Raw genomic sequence first — 22,218 nt, 5'->3', positions numbered from 1 at the left:
GGAAAGTTCTCCAAATTTGCCAATTCCCCACACTGAATTGTAAACCTGGCCACATGTTTCACGCTGCACTGACCGTCTTCCCCGGAGTATAACGTGAAGTCTGGAATGCGGTATCCTCTTGGATAAGTGTTGTCACGATCCACAACATCAGAATACGGTTTATAGAATTCTGGTCGGTTGATTGGCCTCACTCCTGGGCCATACAACTCTTGAATAACATCACGTACCATCTCAAAATCCACCACTGGAGTTTGTCGTAACTGGTAAGGAGGATATATTGCCCCCCGAGTGTTATTCCCTGAACCTGGCGCTGAAAATCCACGCATTCCCCCATCACCATACATCACTGGATGTGAGTTAGGAGATGTCACAGAGAACATATTAGCAGCCATTTGTTTACTGTTATTGCAATTCTGGAATTTCAACCCCAACTCCTCGTCTTTTTTGTGCGGAGGAGTATATCTTCCTTCCTTGGCAGATTCAGGAATCAGTGCCTCCCCCAAGCGGCGACTTTCACCTGCTTGAGAAACTCCTAATCCTTGGCCTTGATCTTTCAGCGATTTAACATCAGTTTCTTGAAGTTTGTCATTCTCTGTAGTAACCACCTCGCCTTTTGCAGACTTTCTCCATTCCTTCATTTCTGTCACAAATTCCATCATGACAGTAGCGAAAGTCTGGTTCATTTCTCTGATATCACTGCGGATATTTTTCTCCATGGCCAACATAAAGTTCAGTGAAAGCCCATCACCACCAGAAATAACAGTTCCTTCCTTCATAGTCTCCTCTTCAAACTGGTGAACTAGCCTTTCCACCGTTCTTCCATCTGCATCAGTTTCCTGAAACTCTTCTTGTAAACGATGATCTTTCCCCAGTGATGGAGGAATTCTTTCACTCTTCTCAGTACGCTTTGGAGGCATTTGGTCCCACCGGGCGTGCCAACTTGTTTGTCACGAAAATTTGCGGGCGTGCCAGGCACGTGTTCGTGCCGAATTTGTGAAATAATCTGACTTCGTTTACCAAGCGTTGCGGATCTCGATTCGATCGTTCATTCTAATTCCTTCGAAATGGCTCCAAAACTAAGATCACAGAATGAGGAATATAATGGAATTAACAGGGAAATCCATAAACAACATCAACATTAGTTATGTTTTTATAAATTCTAACAAAGTTTTTACAAAAGAGAAATCTATGGAAGATGATTGCTGGAAATAAAATAGACAACAGAATAAATGAGAGCAAATTTGCAGAAACGTTGCTGTAGATTTTTTGTGTGTAGTTGTTGAGAGCCTTCTCTGATTCCTTCGTTCCCATTTTTGTACAACTCCCCTAAACGGTTTGGCCATTTTCCACGTCTATCCATTATGAGTCGTGGATCACCTCCTCCGTCATGGCCTTCAACTGACACTTTATGGGCTTGTTCATTGGGCCTTCTCATATTCTGCAGGCTTTTATATTGGATGGGTTTTCAAATATTTGGGCTAAACATTTTTATTGTGAATATGGGTAGGGTTGACCCGTCTCACAGATTATGATCCGTGAGACTGTCTCACATGAGACTTACTCTTATTGTACATGTTGTGTACTTCCTATAAATGTCTTTTATTTGTTAGCAACTTCCTATAAAAAGTTGAGTGAACATGTATATTTGGATTCTATTTTTATTCAATTTTTTTTAAATTATATATACTGTATTATTAAGTTTGTAATTCTTAGAATAACTAATTTTTGGTGTCATTGTCTGTTTTAATAATTATATATATCAATAAAGTGTTAGAATTTTAATGCGAGTCATACATATGTAGCTTAGAGGACAGAGCATTTGTTTCCTAAGAATTGAGTTGTAGGTTTAATTCTTATTTTATCTTTTTTTAATTTATTTTTTCATCATATATCAAAATTACAGTGTAGACTTTCGTTATTCTTATAAAATATTTTTATCTTCATTTAAATATAAATCAAATAAATTATAAAAATAAATTAAATGCATACGTCGGTATATTAATGTATATTATTTTTTAAAAAATATATTATGTTTTATACAAATAAATAAAAATAATAGAGAAATGAATATTAGGATTGGCCCAAATAGTTCAACTACTCAACTACCATTCCACTCTCTTTCTCGTTAAACAACCGCTGCTCCTGTAAGGATGGCCCTCCAAACCCCTAAACTTTTTCTTCACCCATCGGAGCCGCCGATGCTGCTCCGCCACGCTCCCACCCAACTCAATTTTCGCATTTCTGCGGTCTCCGGCGGCAATAGCAGTAGCGGTAAGAAGGGGAGTGCCGCCCCCGCCCCGAATTCCAATTACATGGTGCCTCTGGACAAGTCTTCCTGCATCACTCGTCCCCTTGCTGAGATTCTACGTGACCTCAACAAGAGGATCCCAGATAATATCATCAACACTCAGGATCATAAATCCACCTTCATCCCCTGGTAATTACCGTGAAAATCTCTGATTTGAAACCAATTTCGAGTTTTTTTTAACTCTTCCGATCCCTGTCTATGACCAGGTACCAGGCCAATCGTATGCTCAGCTTTTATGCTCCAGGTGATTTATGCTAAATAATTCATCGCTCTCTGGCTTTTGCCTGATCTTGATTATGCTTCTTGTCGATGGGTTTTCCCTGAATTGGAAGTTAATGTTTGCAAATCCCTTCTCGACATGTTTATAATAAAATTTAAATTCAATTATCCGGTGTAACGCTGTTTCATTGTATTGGGAGAACTATGCTTAAAGCTTAATTTTTTTGACCAAAATCTTTTTCTCCAAGTGATTAGGTGTTTTTTTGGGTGTCTCTTTCCTTCTTGCATTTGAGAATTAAAATAATGTATCGAGAATTGTGCTATGTGAATTTACGATTGTTCTTTACAGTTTATTGAAGTTAAAGAAATCAATACAAAAGTTCATATACATGCAGAGGGTGTAGATTTCTCGATGTAGTATAGGATAATCCGAGAGATACCATACCAACTGTGTTAGTAGATAAAGTCGAATTATTATTCTCGACTATGTCCGATATGCTAGCATTTTGGGAGTGTTAGGTGAAGGTTTTTGAAGTATATTGTGGTAAAATAAATAATTTTTGGGTTATATCTTGGAAAAATAGATTTGTTGTTTTAAATCGCAAATAATGCCAGAAAATTTTAAATAAAATTATCTTTTACGTTCAGATTAATATATTCTGGATTAAAATATTGTGTGAAAATAAAGATGTTTGATACGGTTAGGCTAAGAGTGATGATTAAGTCGATTTGTATCGGTGTTGGCCGCAATTCGTGGTGGCGATGGCAGGCTGTGGGACGATTGTTCCTTTGTATTTATCAGTCAGCATGTTGCTCTTGCTAGGGCACATTGGTTGTGCAATTAGATCTTAGAGCTAAGAACATGTGACAAATTGGCCTCAATGGTGACTGATGAATTTTGGCCAGCGAATATTTGTTACCCAAGCACTTGGATTTGCACATCTCTTCGTCAGCTGAAGTGCCAAATAGTTTATTACTGATATTTCTTTCATAGGTTGGTGTGGAGAAATTCGTGATGTTATATTTTCGGAAAATGGAAGTGTGACAGTGGTTTACCGTGTCACTGTACGAGGATCGGATGGAGAGGTATATTTATGGCTGTATTTCATTATGCTTGATTTATGATATATGGAAACTGAAAAAATGCGTTGGATGTGCGAAACGATGCAGGCACATCGTGAATCGACTGGGATGGTGTTAGCCGATGATGTCGGCAGTTCAACAGATCCTGTTGCCAAAGCGGAGGAAATAGCTTTTTGCAGAGCTTGTGCTCGGTTTGGACTTGGCTTATATCTTTATCACGATGTTTAGATAGAAACTTCTGTGATGGAAGATCCGGAAGAAATTACACGCCATGTATCTGTTATTTTTTTCCCCTTGATATTATGATGTACATATTAATGCTATTTGTGTTCTGACACTGTCCTGATTTTGAACTCTGGTTGTAGAAACTAATGTTTTTACAAATTTTGATCTACGTGATGTTGGACAAATATGGATAAACAAATTCCCAAGGTTCATCATAGTCATTAATTTATAAAACCTTGCTATTGATGAAGGTGTGGGCTGCATTGCATGAAAGATGACAAGAACAATGGCCAGAACCCACAAAGCTTTTGCATGCTAACTAATTAGGGTATGTTTGGTGTGGGTGATCGGTAAAGGATAGATTGTTAAACCTATGTTTGTCTCATTTTTTATGGTTGAATTAATCAAGAAGCTCATGATAAAAAAACATATTTGATTGAAATGACATCCCATTGTTTTGGTGGGATTGACGATCTAATCTATATCTATATCTATACTATCTATACTATTTATAAATATGTGAGTTTGTATTGTGAATTTACTTAGTTACCTTTTCACTCATCGTTACTTCATTAATGTTTTACTTAGTTACCTTTTCAATCACCATTACTTCATTACTTCAATCACCATTACTTCATTAATGTTTTATTTATTTAGGTGAGATATGAGTTTGATCAATATCTATATCTATCTATACTATCTATAAATATGAGTTTGAATTGTGAATTTACTTAGTTATCATTTCACTCACCATTACTTCATAAATGTTTTATTTATTTATTTATTTAGGTGAGATATGAATTTGTATTGTTAATTTACTTAGTTACCATTTCACTCACCATTACTTCATTAGTGTTTCACAAATGATCCATTCTGATATAAAATTAACTATCAATAATATGTATTCTAAAAAAACAGATAAAGTTAAACAACATCGGCAAGGGGTTAAAAGTTAGCAGATCTATATAACTATAAATATATAAGTTTGATTTGTGAATTTTCTTAGTTACACTTTTACACACAATTACTTCATTAATTTTTCATTTATTTATTTTGGTGCATTTTTAATTTTCTGATTTAAGAGTTGAGATGGAAAATGAGAATAACTTTATTTCATTATTTTAGTTAAATTGACGAAAAATATTACAAATACATTAGTATGATACTTTTTTATATTTTTAATTTAATAAATTGTGATATTAATTAATGTCTCAGTATATATCTCAAGCATACACTTTTCTATAAGTGTTATAAAAACTATGCGAGAAAATGTCATTTTTCTTATGTTTTTTTCCAATTAAAATAGATATTGAGAGCCGCAAATTATATATGATCTTTTGCAAATTTTCTAATATTTTATTTGCAATATGATTTGATTATTTTGAATTATTTCAACTTTATTCATAGAAAAAGAAATTAATGAGAAATAAAAAAGAATGAAAATTACTTTATACTTTTGTATTAAATTATGAGATAATCCTTGTAATTTTTTTAATTAAGATAATATTTATAATAAATATGAATTATAGTGCTAATTTATTATCATTTTTTATAAATTAAACTTTTTATATGTGATATTTTTAAACTGAATGTTACGTATATGTGTTTTACTACACATATTTATTTGATTGATATTATTTTAAAATTTTATTTAACATGAAACTATTAATCATCAATATTAATTTTCGAATGATCAATTATGATATAAATTAACTATGTATAATATATATTATTTTAAAAGAAGGAGAAAGTTAAGTAAAATTCGGAAGGAGTTAAAGTTAGCAAAAACAAATTTGATATTTAACTTAATAACAAGTTTATGGGTTTTATTTTAACATCATTATGATATTTTAGTTAATTAAGAGAATTTTATTTGACAATCGCTATATGCACTTCATTTAAAAATATTGTGATTTTGGTTGTCTATTAATTTTATTTTTATAGTTTTCCATTGTGAATAATATTTGGATGAAAAATATCTTGTTAATTTGATAGAGCTATCATTATGTTATAATCATACGAATTGAAAAATGTTATATAAATAAATGAATATATTTGATTTATCGTCATAATGTATTTTTATTTATTGTGGTTTGATATATTTAGATTAATAAATATTTATAAACAAGATGTTATTCAAACGATTTTAAAAATTATCTAAATCTTTATTTTTCATTATTAGTCCCCTACGTGCATCGCACGTGATCATTCATAGTTCTTTAGCCAAAAACTTGTGTGAGACGGTCTCACGGATCGTATTTGTGAGACGGGTCTCTTATTTGGGTCATCCATGAAAAATTATTACTTTTTATGCTAAGACTATTATTTTTTATTGTGAATATGAGTAGGGTTGACCCGTCTCAGAGAACAAGATCTGTGAGACGGTCTAATATGAGACTCACTCAGTTCCTAAAATACAACATAAATTATCATTTTACCCACAAAAGACTCAACATGAGAGATCTACAATTTTAATATGCTCTCGGCTCAGGTTTTAGGAAATCAAAATATTCTTTGGTATGGGTATTGCGGTGGTAAGCGTTTGATTTTTTGCTGATTAATTTTGAAATTTCATTTTTTTTTTCTTGAATGAAATTATTTAAATTAAATTGAAATTTATGAGTTTTGAAGGTTAGAACCTCTGTGATTTGGACTCTATTATTTGATTGTTTATATTTTTTTTATTTGCACACATATCACATAAATAATTTCATGATGAAATTAAATAAAATTTAAAAAATAGAGAAAAAATAATTAGAAATCAATATTAAAAATGAGATAAAATACAAAATCATATTAATTTTTCTTAAAAAATAAATTATCAGATAAATACATATTCTATAATTTAAAATTTTATAAAATATTTATTTATTAACAGAACACGTGATTTTGAAAACACTGATACAAATATAATTTTATATACCAAATTGTCATCAATACTTATTTAGGGTATTTTTGTCTCGACAACAGAAAATGAAAAATTTATCATACTCATTAAAATCTTACCAAACAAAATGTGATTTATCAAAACACATTATATATCATCACCTTGAGTTTTGTCATCAATCCAATTAGTTATCTTATCCTACACACCAAATATAGCCTTAGTATATGGGTAGTGTCTTAATATTTTATCCAAGGGCTACTGGAGAATTCACGTCTATTTTTGTATTCGCATTGAGCAACGAGAAATAATACTTACATAATTTGGATTAGATATTTGTGTAGTTACCATAAGTGTAGGGTGGAATAAATCCTGATTAGACGAGATCACGGTTTGTATCTTTTTAAGGAGAAGTTATTGAAAAATCCCCAACCAAAAAATTTCTTTGGCTTCACTCCCTACCCACAAAATTGTGGTACTATGTCATACAAAATGTGGTACACTTCATGTGGAAATGTGGTACACTTCATGTGAAAATGTGGTACTAAAAAAGTACCTAGGGACTGAACACAAAAAAAATGACGGCTGAGGACTGAACCCAAATTTCCCGTCTTTTTTTTAACGCAAACCCTGACCTGAAACTATAACCTACCTCGAAATTTGAGTACGGGATCTTTTTTCTGCCTTATTTTCGAAACCCTTGTTTACTTTCTTTTTGATAAGTTGATTAACATTGTTATTCCTTTTTTCACCGCTAAAAATACAAAAGAGTAGACGTTGATTATGATATTCGAACCATGTCTTATTTCATACACAAATTACAACAAATGTTACACACAATTTTGTAATAGATACAACATATCTATACATGCTATTATCATTCTTGTCTACGTTCTCTCTGTGCATCTCTCTTTCTTTCTTTTCTACGGCTTTAAAAGCCTTGTTGGACTAGGATTTGAGGCTATCCAAGTTGCAATCACATCGACAAGCCCATCAATATCCTTGGAATTTTCAGCGAAAATTCTCGAGTCTGTGCTGAACGTGTTGCCCACTTCTTTGGCGACGGCCTCCCAGGGTGTACCTGCGGTTAATGTCACCAGAAACTCCCCGCTCCGGCTGACAGCATCTGCCATTGCTGGGGGAACATCAAAAGGAGCCTGAAATTGAGAATATCAACAAATAAGAGTTTTGTTTTCGAGATCTTACTTGGGGAGACATATTTTCATCCTAAAATTAAAGTGCTTGCCAAAATAGTAAATGAGAGCATATCTATGATTCCTACATATCGTGAACATTTTAAATTATGGCTCACCTGTTGCAGAGGCAGCCCATGATCCCCAGGCAACAAACGGATAGACATGTCCAGCATTGAACTGATGGCAGAATCTGAAGTAAGAACCTGGGCTAGTACTGAAGTCTCATCAATGGTATCATCTTTGAACTTTATCAGAAGATTCCTTGAGATGCCATAGTAAGACCTGATCTGTCAATTACACAACCAAATAAAATAACTTACAGACATTAATCTTGTCACGATTGACGGGTATTAGTTGTTACTAAATAATGCATTTTGCTCTGAAAACTTTTTCTCGAGAATTTCCACCAAATTTCACAATAACCAGCCAGAATCCAACCCAAACTAATTTCCGAAGAACATAAGCTAGATTTAATAATATTTAGCCCTCACAGCACACGGAAATTAATAAAACACACCAACTATTATAGAAAGGTAGCCATCTCATGATTATCATTGTTTATCGGTATAATATTGGAAAGAATAATGAAAATTCGGACTCTACCAACAGGAAACATGGTTTACCAGACGCTGAGTTTCTTCTGGCTTCGGTGAGAAATTTTCCCTCCCTTTAGCCAAGTCCATGTACAACGGAGGAAGCTGCTCAACCAAAGGAAGAACTTGCTTCAAAATGGCAGGACTGAGGTTCTCAAATTGCTTCCTGGTCATCTCCGCCTGCAAGTTTCAAATATAGTTTGCTAGTCTGAAATTTATCAGTAAATAATAGCAAGAACTAACACAAATTTCAAATGTAAGACTAAAATGAAAAAAGAGTAAACATGTCCCATCCATATAGAGAGAGAGAGGATCAACATGAAGAAAATATTTTGCCTAAAACAAGGAAATAGTTATTGCAAGGGTTATTCTGCGTGGAGGCTGAGAATGCCATTGTAATGGCTTGGTCATCGATTTTATGGAGCCAAGTATTGAAAAACAAATTGATTCCATTCAAAGGCTAAAGAAATAGGGATAGCGGACAAGAATGTATAATTTGACATAGAAAACAAATCACAATGTTATCTAGTTTGGTAAAATCCAAAACACCAACCAAGTCACGACTGTCAGCGAGTATTATAACATACTCACAGGTGTAGGGGCCTAGGATTTTATGACAAACCATGAAACTCAAGAAACATGATGAAAACTCCATGGAAAGCTGCCTCATTGTAAAGCAAAGAAGAAAAAGGGCAAAATCGCATAGCTCTCATCGCAGCAAATGAAATGGTGACGGAAAGTGGGCTGAATTTCTCAAAATAAACAAAAGGGATCTGTTACGAAGGCTTTTTAAATAATCAAAGATCTCAAGTGAGACTTCAATTGAGCCCTCGATGGGATTTTCAGCTGGAATGAATAGCGTCTCCTATTCTCATGGCATTGGTTATGATATTTTTAATGGACCAACTTAGCCAATAGAGGTGATACAACCACTCCCTTTCATCAACATCTTCATCAAACAAATGTTGGATAATTGACACTGGAGCATCTGACCATATGACTGGGTCATACTAATACAAGGAGTTGTCGGGAGAAATGGGTTGGTGACTGATGGAAGAAGATCATTCTCCAGAAAGAGTTTTTTTATAATACCATATTTTAACTCACCATTTAATTTAAAATTTTAAATATCTAACATGAAAATGAAATAAACAAATACATGTGATGTCATTAGTGCCTCATATAACTTGGCAGTTGTGGTAATATTAGCCTATTTTGAAAATAAAAACAAATAGACATCACATTCTCCAACAATATTCCATAACACATCTTCCCGAAAATATTTTCCATAATATTTAACAACACTACTAGCCTTGCAGAAAAAATAGAGGTATTGATAGGAGGCGCACAATCACAGTTAAAAAGCCATAATTAAAGGAACGGTTTTTGATAGCACATAAAACTAGTTAATTTTCCAAGATTGCAATATTTGTTCAGCATAAATTGTGAAGCTAACAAAGTTGCCTGCTGTAGTAGATTAACGTCTGAAAATGCATAAGATGGAAGGCTCACCCCAAAGCGAATTGTTGGCGATGATGCTAATTGTGACAAAAACGGCCCAATGCTTTGAGCCATTGGAACGAGAACGGGTGAAAGCAAAGGAATGGCCAGGCTTGCTTCCTAAAAGTAGAATAAACATGTAAAGCACCTAAACTTTAAACATATACTAGTGCACACCCTTTGCGTGCTTATATAGCTAAAATATTTATCTAATCATGATAAAAAAAATTCAAATTAATGATATTTTCATATATTTTATTAAGAGTGATATACCGTCTAAAAATTTAAAACTACATTAAAATATATGACTATTTGAGGTAAAAAAATCATCGATAAAGTTATGTAATGAGGGCATAATTGTAATCTAAATGCAATTTCACCAAATTTATTAAAAGTGAGTTAGTATAGGGGCCTCAACTTTAATTAGATAGTAAGATTATTTTGTAGAGTAAGAAGTCAAAAAACACATGAAAAAAAGGGACAACCAATAGATTAAGTCAAACTAGGAACTTATGTCCATTAGATGATTGTCATTTAAATTGATGATATTTTTTCTACTCAAGACAGAATGTTTCCAAGGTGACATTTGTCTTAGGCTGAGCTACCATATATCCATTATATGAATAAGTCAGAGAGTATGGTGAGAGCAATATAAGTGGCAAAGCATAAGAAAATTGTCATGTTCCTCGCTATTGTGAAATTTATGCAATAAGTGTGCAACTGTTTGCACAAAATACACGAATGTGCACCTAATTAAATGGTATTTCTCCCTCTTCCATTCGTCCTAATTCTTCCTTCAAGAACAACTTTAGGATATCAAAAGACCTGGGGCCTAATGAAGTTGCTACCTAATAAGAAAACGAATAACTTTGTTTTAATAAAACATTTTAGGGGTGTACTTCTAGTACTAAGGAACCTCTCATTTGCAAAACCCGTTCAACCTTTGAATGAAGAGAGTTGTCAAATGGTATTCAATTTTTAAAAGAAAGCTCCCATTTTACCTTAAGGTTAGGCTTGTATAGAGGGATTTAAAACTATGGATTTCACCCTTCCCTTATCATATATAAATGCAATGATGATTATGATAGATTTGATGGGTGAATTTCAAATCCACTTTTCAAATCTCTCTCCCGAATCAAGTCCTTCTCTTCAAATCAAATTATTCCATCCACGCACAACCTAAGAAAAGTAAGTTGGACTTGTAGTTTCATACTTGTGGCTTGATGAAATTACCAAACTGTCAAGTCTGGATGTCTTGTAACTAAATTTTACATCATCGAACATGAATACTTAAAGCCTACATTCTCTTGCACTCATCTCCTAAGACATATATGGACATCAACTTACGAACTGATTCGGAAACCCATGAATACGACACTCAAAGAAGTCTTCAATTTCACGAATTCAGAGACGTTAAGATAATCTTATTTGTCTTACCTTGTTGTTGAATGCCATTAATATATTCCCATTCCTTTGTACAGCATACCTTGAGCCTGATGATCAGCAAACCAAATCAACTATTACCAGGCCTTGTCTTGATTACAACTGCTATAAAAGTAATAAATATATACATAATATGTCAACCTATGAGAAGATGAACCACAGATCCCAATGAATGTCCAATGCCATAAGTAGGAATATCTTCCACCTGTGCAACAAAACAACTCAACAATAAACTTCTGGTTTAGGAAGCAAGTTACTTCTACACATTTGAAGGTAAAACTTACTCTTTCCTGGAGACATCGAAGACACCTCTCAAATTTAAACTGAACTTCATCAGCTATGAGGAAGTGGTCAAAACTGCTAGCAAAAGGTGTGGCTATAACTAATATACCCCTGAATCAAACAGGGCAAAATATGCAAGTTATTATAATCAAGTTCTCAATGATGATAGAACAAGATATTTATCCTATTCCTTGGAAAGTATGAGAAAATATTTTCTTGTATATTTCTGAATGAATACAAAGTTCTCTTAGAAAAGAGATTAAGATGCGAAAGGAAAACTGATAAAAGCTAAATTTAGGACAGAATTCTACTTTCCTAATTACAATATTTACGTTCTCTGTTCACGAGAAAATAATGATCCTAGAATATTCTGAGGAACACAATCATATCACAGCGTTGGTTATCCAGATTTCCAACACTATTCGTCCCTGTTCTTCTACGACGGCCTTCCCCCCAACCAAAGCACAAAAGACAAACCAAACAATTATAGTGTAAAGGAAAAAGAAAAAGGGAATCCTAAATAGATAAAATGGAACTTCGACAAAGTGATGCTAAAAAAATGGTCCAGCTTCTCCTATAAAGAGCTGATAACAATAAACAACAAATAAGGAAGATGAATGAAGGTCAAAGGCAGAGTAGTAAAATATTCCTTATTGTAGCAGTAGAGCATAATATAACAAGGGTACGACATCAAAGAGGTAAATGGAAGAGGTCAAATAAAGAATCAGCAAACATTTTCAGAAGTAAAAAAATCCCCACCTATCTGCAAGGCGTTCCAAGAACAAGCGGTAAGCAAGCTGTGGGGCAGCCCCAACAAATATACCACCAACAAAATGTACGATAGATTTAACCTTAGAAGCTTTTGGTCTCAATACCCAAGCTCCCTGAATATTACATAGAAATATTATGAGAAATCTCTGCACATTAAAAATCCCTTCATCTGTTCAACAACATAGTTGCTCCACCAAGTAGTTTTAGCACTTTTACAGGACGAGCAAAAAAATCTAAAAGAAGCCAAAATATAATCCATTCTCAAGGAAAGCTGACAACTCTTGATAGAAAACTGCCAAATCCATAAGACAGACGAGCGGCACTGACTAAAGTATACCTCAATTTCATTCCAGTAGACTAAAGTATACCTCTATTTCACTCCAGTCTCCTGAAGCACCCCTGCCACCTTGAGATTGTTTCACAGTCTCTGTGATTATTCTGTATATTATCGAAGAAACAGCTTATTTAACGTAATTGGTGAATGAAGAATCATGGAGATTCTAAAATAGGTTATGTGTTATGTCCATATATATGCTACCAGAAAAAGAAAGCGAGGGAATGAAGCTGAGAAATAACATCCCTTGATAGAAAAGCTAATACAATCACATGTCAAGGGCTAACTCTAAAAATATCAGATTGAATTCAAGCAACAACACTAGTAGCATAAAAAACACCAAGACATAAAAGATCAAACCTGTCGATATCTCGGTAAAGCTGAATTCCCACTGTTTCTGTCTGATTATTCGGATCGGAGCTGCTACGCAATCTACTGGGACCACGAGCAGAACAAAGGTTATCGGCAAACGTGAGTGAGGAACGGGAAAGATGACGTGGTTGACTAAAACGAAGGGGACAACCGAAATTCGGCCATCGGAGATAAATAGGAGGAGGCTTCCACACACAAGTCGCCATAGTTCTACCTCTGCCGCAACAAGCTCTGCTGAAATGAAATCTATGGAGGCGAGGATTGCACTCCACCTCTCTGCATACACGAGAGTCGCACCTTTGCTTGCTAAGTGGAGTGTGGGGCTTGTATTACTGCCTGTGAAATAGATACAGGTGGTATTTAGGCATTATTAACGAAAAAATATCAACTTATCAAAAAAATCGATATACCGAAAATTTATGATACAATACCAAAATTTTTGGTATCGATATTGGTATAGAATATTTTTTTTTCAATATTTCGGTATATATTAATTTTTTTAAAATTTAAGTTCGATATACCGAAAAAATGTCGTACCGACAAAATTTTTCGGTATCAGTACGATACCGATATGAACTTTTTTACCGAATTTTCGGTATCGATATCGGAAAAATTCTATATCGATATTTTCAGTACAATATACTACCCTAACCACCCCTAAATAGATATACTATAACTGTAGGACGGATTTCCGATCCAAATAACACTTTTTCACGTGGCCCCACTCAACCGAATTGGATAAATATTTTTTAACTTGACCCTCTTACTCGTCGATCTTCACACAATTTCTCGAGTCAAACATATTTAATTTTCGAGTTTTTAATATATGGATTTTTTAAAAAATTGTATGTTGTCGAAATGAGTACTAGTTATTAAATTTTTCTCAACTTTATAATCTCATGTCTGCACAGTCTTAAAATTCTTCTCATTCTGATCATGTTCGCCATGTCCTTGACATTTAAAAAAACAGTTAAATGAAATGTTTAAATTGTGTATTATTTGAAACATTTGACTTGTATAATTACCGCAGAATATATCTTTCAACAATAGTGTCACATACTTGATTAACGACAAAAATTTGTGTGAAACGGTCTCAAGATTCGTATTTTGTGAGACATATCTCTTATTTAAGTCATCCATAAAAGATATTATTTTTTCTGCTAAGAGTATTATTTTTTATTGTGAATATCGATAGGGTTGACCCGTCTCACAGATAAAATTCGTGAGACCGTATCACAAAAGACATACTCTTGATTAACATACATGTGATAAATAACTTATATCAATGAAAAATTATATGTTTCTAATGCACATTTATTACCCTTATTTAGTGGTATATCATGAAACATGATAAAAACAAAACATGACAATTTATTGAAAAATACTAAGCACAATAATCACCCAACAAGCAATACTGGGCTGGTCTTATCTGACTTGGAAAATTCCTTTGAATTTTTTGTACTATTTTTTTTGAAACTAATTCTACTTGGTATTTTATGATCATTTCATAAAAATTACGAAAACAATTGATTCAATATCTTATCTTGAATTCGTTGTAAGCCCTCCATTCATCATTTAACGAGATGTAAGTTATGTTTTATTCTTTTTAACGAACGTATCAATAGATCGAGAATCATTTCATGTTATAAATTAACGATAAATCCAACGACAAATCCAACAACTTAAAAGAGGTCAAATACCCACGTGATTTTTTTTTCTCGAACAAAAGTTGATGGTAATTTGATTATCATATTTATTGGTCGATCGATGGTGTTTATGATAGGACGACATACCAGAAAATGGAGTCGCGAAAGTGCAAAGTAGCATGATTTTGGCGGGAATGCGAGACCTGTAGGAACACGTGGCGCACAATAATTGGTTTGATGCATGTATGTATGATGGGTTGGCATGCCATGGCCATGTTTTTTCCCGCGCAACCAGGGAGGGTTTTATTTTCCCACAAAACAAAAACCATGTAAAAGCCTATCCGATTGATAACACTTGTACTTTGAAACAAACCCCGAGCGCACCCCCCCTTTCTCGGTAGAGTGAGCGGCCGACCGGTGGTGATGCGGCCAGCTCTCGGTGGTGTAATTTGAGAATATTCCGACTCTGTCTACTGTTGGCAGCTTCTTGATTTGGTTTCTCTCCTTCTTGATTCTCCTGATCTGTCGATTCGTTAGATCGGGGATCGGAAAGATATGGACGAGCTGAAGATTTTCCATCCCGAAGATTCACCGGAGACCTCCATTGAAGCTCGATTCGATTTTTTTTTCAAGGTTTCACTTTTTGTTTCTTTTTTCCTTTCAATTTCTCATGTCTTCTGTCTTACCGCTGCCGCCGTCACTGTTTTTTTTTTTGTTTTCGACATGGATCTTGATTTTGGTTTGTTTCCCTTTTTTTATCGTTTTAATTAAATTTTATGTACGGGTTGGTTCAAAGATTTTGATTTTATGATATTATTTACTGCTGATCTGCTCATACATAAAAAAAAAGTATCAATTTTTCCAAGAAGCACGATGTAAAACCCCGTGCCACGAGCTGTTCTGTTCAGGTTTTGTCTACTTATTACTTGCTAAATTTTGAGGATTTTCATTGTGTTTTGCTGCAATTACTCAATGTAAAGCAGATTCTGTAATTTTGATGTTACATGTTTATAGATTTGAAGTTAAATGCATTCGATTTTGAATGAATCGTTGATTCACATATGTCCTTGTCCTATAAACAGAATGATTTACAGTTGGACGAGGAATTTTTTTTGGCACAAGCCATGAAGCTGTTGGCCGAAACCAAGAGTGTTTTGTTGGCCAATATATCCGCTGTTGGGAATGGGATGGTATGCAGTGACCTTCGCCAATTTTCTTGTCTCATTTTCGTCACCGATTGCATGAAATCTTAATGGACAACGCCTTATCATGAATTGGTCATTTTACTGTCAGATTAACCCAGTGATAGTTGATTGATGTTTTTGCATTATTAGCCGGAAGAAGCAGAACGATATTGGTTTGCATTTGTGCTTTTCACGGCTAGAAGACTGATGGATAATGGTGGTACCACAGAAAAGGGACCTACTCTATGCCAGATATTGATAAAAGCCCGGCTCAAGTATTTTGATTTTTCCTTTACTTGCTTGATATTTTTCTTTATTGTGGAAAATTGGAAGTTCGAGATAATAGAAGACTATTATTTCTTGGCCTGCAGCATTGTCGACTTTTTTAAAGAACTCCCTCAGTTCTTGATCAAGGTTGGAACAATTTTAAGTAACTTGTATGGAGGGGACTGGGAGAAGAGAATTGAGGTACTTGCATCTCAGATTATCTTACATTTTTTACCAAGTTATCCTATATTTTTTAGCGTGTTTCACACCGTCACCTTATATTTTGGTGCTATGTTTTTAATGACTCCTTCCTTCTTTGTGGTATCAGGCAAAGGAAATACAAACCAACTTTGTGCACTTGATCCTTTTGAGCAAGTGGGTATTTGTTTAGTATGTTATCTTTCTTTAATTTTGCATTTATGTCAATTTTCAAAGTTTCAGCAGGTTGCATTGTCACGGTGAATTATTTTTCTACATGTTTTCAGAGAGTGATTTCATCATCTTCTATAATTATTCCTTCTTGTTTCCTTTGTAATATATGAACTTACATTTGTCTTCTAATGTTTTTATCAAATGAAGTTGATATCATTTAAGCAGTGTATCATTATTTATTAGTTGTTTGGCATAAAGTAAATAAGCTGAAATTTATATCCTTATATGGTACTGCTTGTCAATCATCAGCAACATTGGAATCTTTGGTGTTCGCCCTGCACAACCCCTTGCCCTTTCCCAAGAGAATAAAGTTCCAAACCCAGTTAAAAAGTAAATAATTGCAAATTAGGGCCATATTATCATAGAGAATGGACACTATACTCTTTTGTTAAATCAGTATTCTTTTTCACAGACAATATCACACATTTAGCTTGGATAGGCTCCCTGAGTTGATTCAATATTTGTACTATGATTCCAGGCATTACAAGCGTGCATATCAGCAATTTTTCTTGACAGTTGATGGTAGTGATAACAAGCATTCGACTGGTGACAACAACCCTGGCTGTGTCTCAGACTATTATCGCTTTGGATGGTTGCTTTTCCTGGCGCTGCGTGAGCATATGCTCGGCCGTTTCAAGGACCTTGTAACATGCACCAATGGTCTAGTTTCTGTAGTGGTTGGTGGATTTTAATATTTAATCAAATTTGTGAAATTTTACTAAATTCCAATTCTGTTAGTGTTCACTCATACGAAACAAGAACTGTAATATGTATTAGTAGATGCTAATTACCATATTTGTGTGCTTTGGCCCCAACCTTTGGCAACAGTGTGGTCTTCTTATCTTAATATTTTTGTTGAATCTAGTAGTTTTACGATGCTCATATTATTTTTTTTGCAGGCATTACTTGTTATACATGTACCTGCTCAGTTCAGAAAATTTGATATTTATGACTCTGAACGCTTTGGTAATCTTTCTTTGGCCTTTTTTTACCTCAAAATTAGAACTATGTGATGTAGTTACTTTGTAGCTTAAGATATCTTTCCATTTGTTCTTTTGTATACAGTTATGACAAATGGCAAGGCTGACATACTTGCATCACTTTGCAAATTGTACGAGACCTCGGAAGATGAGTTGAAGAAAATGCTGGAAAAAGCAAATAACGTGATAACTACCATATTAAAGAAAAAGCCTTGCTTGGCTGCTGAATGTACACCCCAAAATTTGGAAAATATTGTCACTGGTTGGTATATTGAGTTGGCAATTCAACAGCTTTCTTCCATGGATGCTGTCATTTGAACTGTGTAGTATTTAATATTGTTGTTGTGTCCAAGTGCAGATGGGTTGATCTATTTTGAAGATTTGATGGATGAATCATCTTTATCTACAAATATGATGTTATTAGAAAAGGATTATGATATGATTCTCAATAAGGGTGAATTGGATGAGAGAATACTCATCAACGAAGATGACAGCTTGCTAGGTTCAGGCAGCCTGTCTGGGGATGCGATAAATATGAGAGGAAACGGAACCAAGGTTACTTTGTAATTAATTATTCCGCTGTTTCCATAAACTCAAATTTCTCAGTATACAAATTCAATTTTTTTTCATGCTTAGAGAAAATTCGACTCGGTATCATCCCCGACAAAGACGGTCACAAGTCCACTTTCTTGCCACCCTTCTCCTCTAGGTCATTCGTACGAAATTCCTTCCGTTGGCTTGTCCAGAATGGTTGCTACACCTGTCAGCACAGCTATGACTACTGCTAAATGGCTACGAACTGTTGTAGCTCCTCTTCCATCAAAACCTTCAGCGGAACTGGAGAGATTCCTGTCATCTTGTGATAGGGATGTGACTGCTGATGTCATTAGAAGAGCTCACATAATACTTGAGGCCATCTTTCCAAGTAGTGGACCCGGGCAAAGTGCAAGTTTGATGGATAACATATGGGCTGAACAACGTCGACTGGAAGCAATGAAGCTTTACTACAGGGTTCTACAAGCGATGTGCACAGCGGAATCCCAGATTTTGCAAGCAATCAATTTAACATCTTTGCTGACCAATGAGAGGTTTCATAGGTGTATGCTTGCCTGCTCAGCTGAACTCGTTCTTGCCACGCATAAAACCGTGACAATGTTATTTCCAACTGTGTTGGAGAGAACTGGAATTACCGCTTTTGATCTCAGCAAGGTTATAGAAAGTTTCATCAGGCATGAAGAAAGTCTTCCTAGGGAGCTTAGAAGGCATTTAAACTCATTAGAAGAACGACTCTTAGAGAGCATGGTCTGGGAAAAAGGTTCATCAATGTACAACACCTTGACTGTTGCAAGACCTGCCCTTTGTGCGGAAATTAGTCGACTAGGCTTGTTGGCTGAGCCTATGCCATCTCTTGATGCTATCGCCATGCACGTCGACATGTCTTGTGGAGTCCCTCCCGCTGTGCCAAAGCTTGAAAAACATGGTGCTTATTTATTTGATTTTGCATTTTGGCTGCAAGATATTTCAAAATGAAAAATAATTTCTTTGTAAGATGTTAATAGAAGACTAACTTCCCAATTAATGTTCAGTATTATCGATCTTTAATTCTTGTTTATGTTTTGGAATTGTATAAATTTCTTGTGCTCCAACATACTTGAAAATAATCATCTCAGGTCAGAATGGTGATATTTGTTCCCCCAAAAAAACGTCCTCTGAGTACCGAAGTGTATTAGTTGAACGGAATTCTTTCACGTCTCCTGTGAAGGATCGCTCATGGCTCTCAATAATACAAAGTCAAAATTTCCACCGCCTGCTCTACAGTCTGCTTTTGCAAGGTATTTTGTGAACAGCCCAGGACACAGGAAACTTGTTCTATTTTTACATTGTGCTAAGTGGTTTTCTTCATGCTTGTTTTTCAGTCCAACAAGACCAAATCCAGGTGGCGGAGGTGAAACTTGTGCTGAAACAGCAGTTAATGTGTTTTTCAGCAAGGTACAATATATTCAATGTGATTGCACTTGTCAGTCACGAGCTTACTCTGGTTGTGTTGATATATTTTGTTTCCCATTTCATTGTCGTCGGAGATTGTGTCTGCGCTGTGCTTTTTCTCAATGACCGTGTAAAAGTGGTTACTTTTTTTTAAAAAAATCTCATTTCTATTTCTCATCAGGTCTATGAGAGTATCTCATAAGTCGTATTTGTCTGGCAAAATTTTTTTCGTACATGCTGGATGGTCTGTCTTATTGCAGATTTTTTCCTTTATGCACTTATTTAACGTTTAATGATTTCACATATTTTTTCACGTGTTGTGGCTCTATTCAGACTATAAAGTTAGCCGCTGTCAGAATTAATGGCATGGTTGAGAGGCTACAGCTGTCACAGCAGTTACGGGAGTCCGTCTACTGTCTTTTTCAGAAGATTCTTGGTCAAAGGACTTCTCTATTCTTTAACAGACATATTGACCAAATTATTCTCTGTTGCTTTTATGGAGTTACCAAGGTTTGCTCAACTGATTTTGAGTAGATATTCACCAAGTATTTGCGGTTCTCTGACATCTGATTATTATATATGCAGATTTCCCAGCGGAACTTAACCTTCAAAGAAATCATTTTCAATTATAGAAAGGAGTCTCAATGCAAACCGCAAGTTTTTCGTAGTGTCTATGTTGATTGGACAGCGGTGCGCCGCGATGGGGTATATTAATCTTTCTTTATTGTTTGCAACTCCCTGTAAGCATTGGTTGTTTTCCCTTTTCATGATACAGTAAGAAATGTAAGCATTTTTGGTTTTTCTCCTGGAACAGAAAAGTGGTCCGGATCACATTGATATCATCACATTTTACAATGAAATATTTATACCTGCTGTCAAGCCTCTTTTGGTTGAGTTTGCCTCTACTGGATCGGCTGAAAGTAGTAATCGTGGCCAAGAGACCAGGAATAATAATGATGGTTAGTGTTATTGTTTTTGTTTCATTGGTTATGAATCCATCTGGGCAATGGTTAGGTTTCGATGGTCTTTTTTGGACAATGTTCAGATAAGGCGAGGTGAGAAAAATAATAAACAAATGAGAGAACAACTTTATATTTCCGAAACCTGTCTTGATTTTTATTTCCAAATCCCAATCAGGTCCATGTCCTGCATCGCCAAAGCCGTCTTCTTTTCCAAATATACCAGACATGTCACCAAGGAAAGTATCATCAACACATAATGTGTACGTCTCTCCCTTGAGATCAGCGAAGGTATGAAGTTTCCTCTTAATTTCCTTTTCTGTTACATTATTCTAATCATTATTTATGTGTACATGTTGTACAAAATATTCTTTCTTTCTGCTATTTTGTTTATGTGAAATTAATGATACTTCTGCTATTTAATTTTTTTCCCCAGCGAAAAGTCCAGATACTTCTGGAATATTATTACATGTCTCATTTTTTATATAATGTGCATTGTGTCTTTGCTGTTGAATCTGTGGTGAGACATTTCTTCTTTTGTACAGCTTGCATCTTTGTGATGCAGCATTTTTGTTTCTAAGTGTTTTATTTTTCCTTCTGTTCATTGCACACCAACAATAAAATAGAAAATCCAGGTATAAACCAGCACCCACAGACTCTTTGCTCACTTCAAAAGCAGTGGAGTGGACTTATTTTCTTTTAAATAAATTCACGATTATATTGACAGATGGATGCGTTAATTTCACATAGCTCTAAAAGCTATTATGCCTGTGTTGGAGAAAGTACTCATGCTTACCAAAGTCCTTCAAAAGACCTTACCGCCATCAACAAGCATTTGAACGGGTAAAGTCTACTAGAACAAACTTCATTGAATCTTTAATATATTTATCTGTACACATTTGATCAACACCGTGTTTTTGTTCAATTTTCAGAACTCGGAAGCTCAGAGGAACACTTAATTTTGATAATGTTGATGTAGATGTTGGATTGGTTACGGACTCCATGGTTGCCAATAGCCTTTACCTCAAGAATGGAAACATTGCTTTGAAATCCGAGCAACCCGACTCGTAGGTGGTTTGGTTCCATAGTAGCCTTACTCTGTTCTGTAGATATCTCGTTAAGTAGGTATAGTTTGTTTAGGCGATGGTTTAGGGTATTGTTTTCTAGTGTGCATCTGGCCAAACATGTCTTGGCATTCCGTTAACTAATAAGGTTGTAGCGTTTTCTTCTGAGTTCCTTTTAAATGAGCAACTGCAAGAGCAGAGTGACTAATTGGTAAATGCTGGTTTACAAATTTAAGAATTTATATTTCCCTTGCCAAGTCCTTGGAACAAATAAATGCTTGTCAAAATACATTTTATGTTTTTGAAAATTCGGAAACTATCGTTTTCTAATGCTTCTTTTGCCAGTTTCGTCCATCAAAATAACTTGAATATTTGTTGAACTTATAATATTTTAGTGACAGTAAAAAAGTACTCCCTTTTTTACCTACGCTGATTTATTCGGTACTGCATAAACACTCGAACTAGGGATATTAATTTAATCCTTTCGAAA

General features: G+C 34.8%; 3 protein-coding genes across 3 annotated transcripts; 2 read left to right on the top strand and 1 right to left on the bottom strand.

Moving 5' to 3' along the window:
• The first annotated feature begins 2,092 nt into the window (after nt 1-2,092).
• Nucleotides 2,093-4,047, top strand: LOC140817362 (DNA repair RAD52-like protein 2, chloroplastic). The gene is made up of 4 exons (XM_073177016.1): nt 2,093-2,437; nt 2,515-2,552; nt 3,522-3,613; nt 3,698-4,047. Exons 1-4 carry the CDS (start codon nt 2,151-2,153, stop codon nt 3,836-3,838), a joined length of 558 nt encoding a protein of 185 aa, XP_073033117.1. The 5' UTR covers nt 2,093-2,150; the 3' UTR covers nt 3,839-4,047.
• A 3,433-nt stretch (nt 4,048-7,480) lies between these two features.
• LOC140816574 (uncharacterized) lies at nt 7,481-13,556 on the bottom strand. Its single transcript, XM_073175925.1, has 10 exons — nt 13,199-13,556; nt 12,873-12,942; nt 12,493-12,617; nt 11,736-11,844; nt 11,593-11,656; nt 11,446-11,501; nt 10,021-10,128; nt 8,539-8,688; nt 8,032-8,202; nt 7,481-7,876 (listed from the first exon to the last, which is right to left on the bottom strand). Exons 1-10 carry the CDS (start codon nt 13,414-13,416, stop codon nt 7,643-7,645), a joined length of 1,305 nt encoding a protein of 434 aa, XP_073032026.1. The 5' UTR covers nt 13,417-13,556; the 3' UTR covers nt 7,481-7,642.
• Nucleotides 13,557-15,151: 1,595 nt separating this feature from the next.
• Nucleotides 15,152-22,036, top strand: LOC140816278 (retinoblastoma-related protein-like). The gene is given in 19 exon segments (XM_073175423.1): nt 15,152-15,489; nt 15,939-16,046; nt 16,191-16,315; nt 16,412-16,508; nt 16,636-16,682; nt 17,218-17,416; nt 17,639-17,705; nt 17,805-17,981; nt 18,078-18,274; nt 18,356-19,199; nt 19,390-19,485; nt 19,488-19,551; nt 19,636-19,708; nt 20,039-20,215; nt 20,291-20,410; nt 20,520-20,664; nt 20,843-20,955; nt 21,392-21,507; nt 21,597-22,036. Coding segments are annotated over 19 exon segments (2,982 nt in total). The 5' UTR covers nt 15,152-15,411; the 3' UTR covers nt 21,736-22,036.
• Nucleotides 22,037-22,218: the final 182 nt, after the last annotated feature.

The sequence above is a fragment of the Primulina eburnea genome, chromosome 16 (assembly GCF_022965805.1).
Source record: "Primulina eburnea isolate SZY01 chromosome 16, ASM2296580v1, whole genome shotgun sequence".
Taxonomy (NCBI): domain Eukaryota; kingdom Viridiplantae; phylum Streptophyta; class Magnoliopsida; order Lamiales; family Gesneriaceae; genus Primulina; species Primulina eburnea.
The sequence above is the reverse complement of the archived record's forward strand: the minus strand, read 5'-3'. Positions and strand labels throughout refer to the sequence as shown.

Bases quoted from the DNA above. Each gene is read 5' to 3' on its own strand.
- LOC140817362 (XM_073177016.1), top strand. From the start codon at position 2,151: ATGGCCCTCCAAACCCCTAAACTTTTTCTTCACCCATCGGAGCCGCCG. The intron at 2,438-2,514 runs GTAATTACCGTG...GTCTATGACCAG, and splicing joins AAATCCACCTTCATCCCCTG to GTACCAGGCCAATCGTATGC. The intron at 2,553-3,521 runs GTGATTTATGCT...TTTCTTTCATAG, and splicing joins GCTCAGCTTTTATGCTCCAG to GTTGGTGTGGAGAAATTCGT.
- LOC140816574 (XM_073175925.1), bottom strand. From the start codon at position 13,416: ATGGCGACTTGTGTGTGGAAGCCTCCTCCTATTTATCTCCGATGGCCG. The intron at 11,502-11,592 runs GTTGACATATTA...GCTGATCATCAG, and splicing joins TGTGGTTCATCTTCTCATAG to GCTCAAGGTATGCTGTACAA. The intron at 10,129-11,445 runs GTAAGACAAATA...TTCTACTTTTAG, and splicing joins TAATGGCATTCAACAACAAG to GAAGCAAGCCTGGCCATTCC.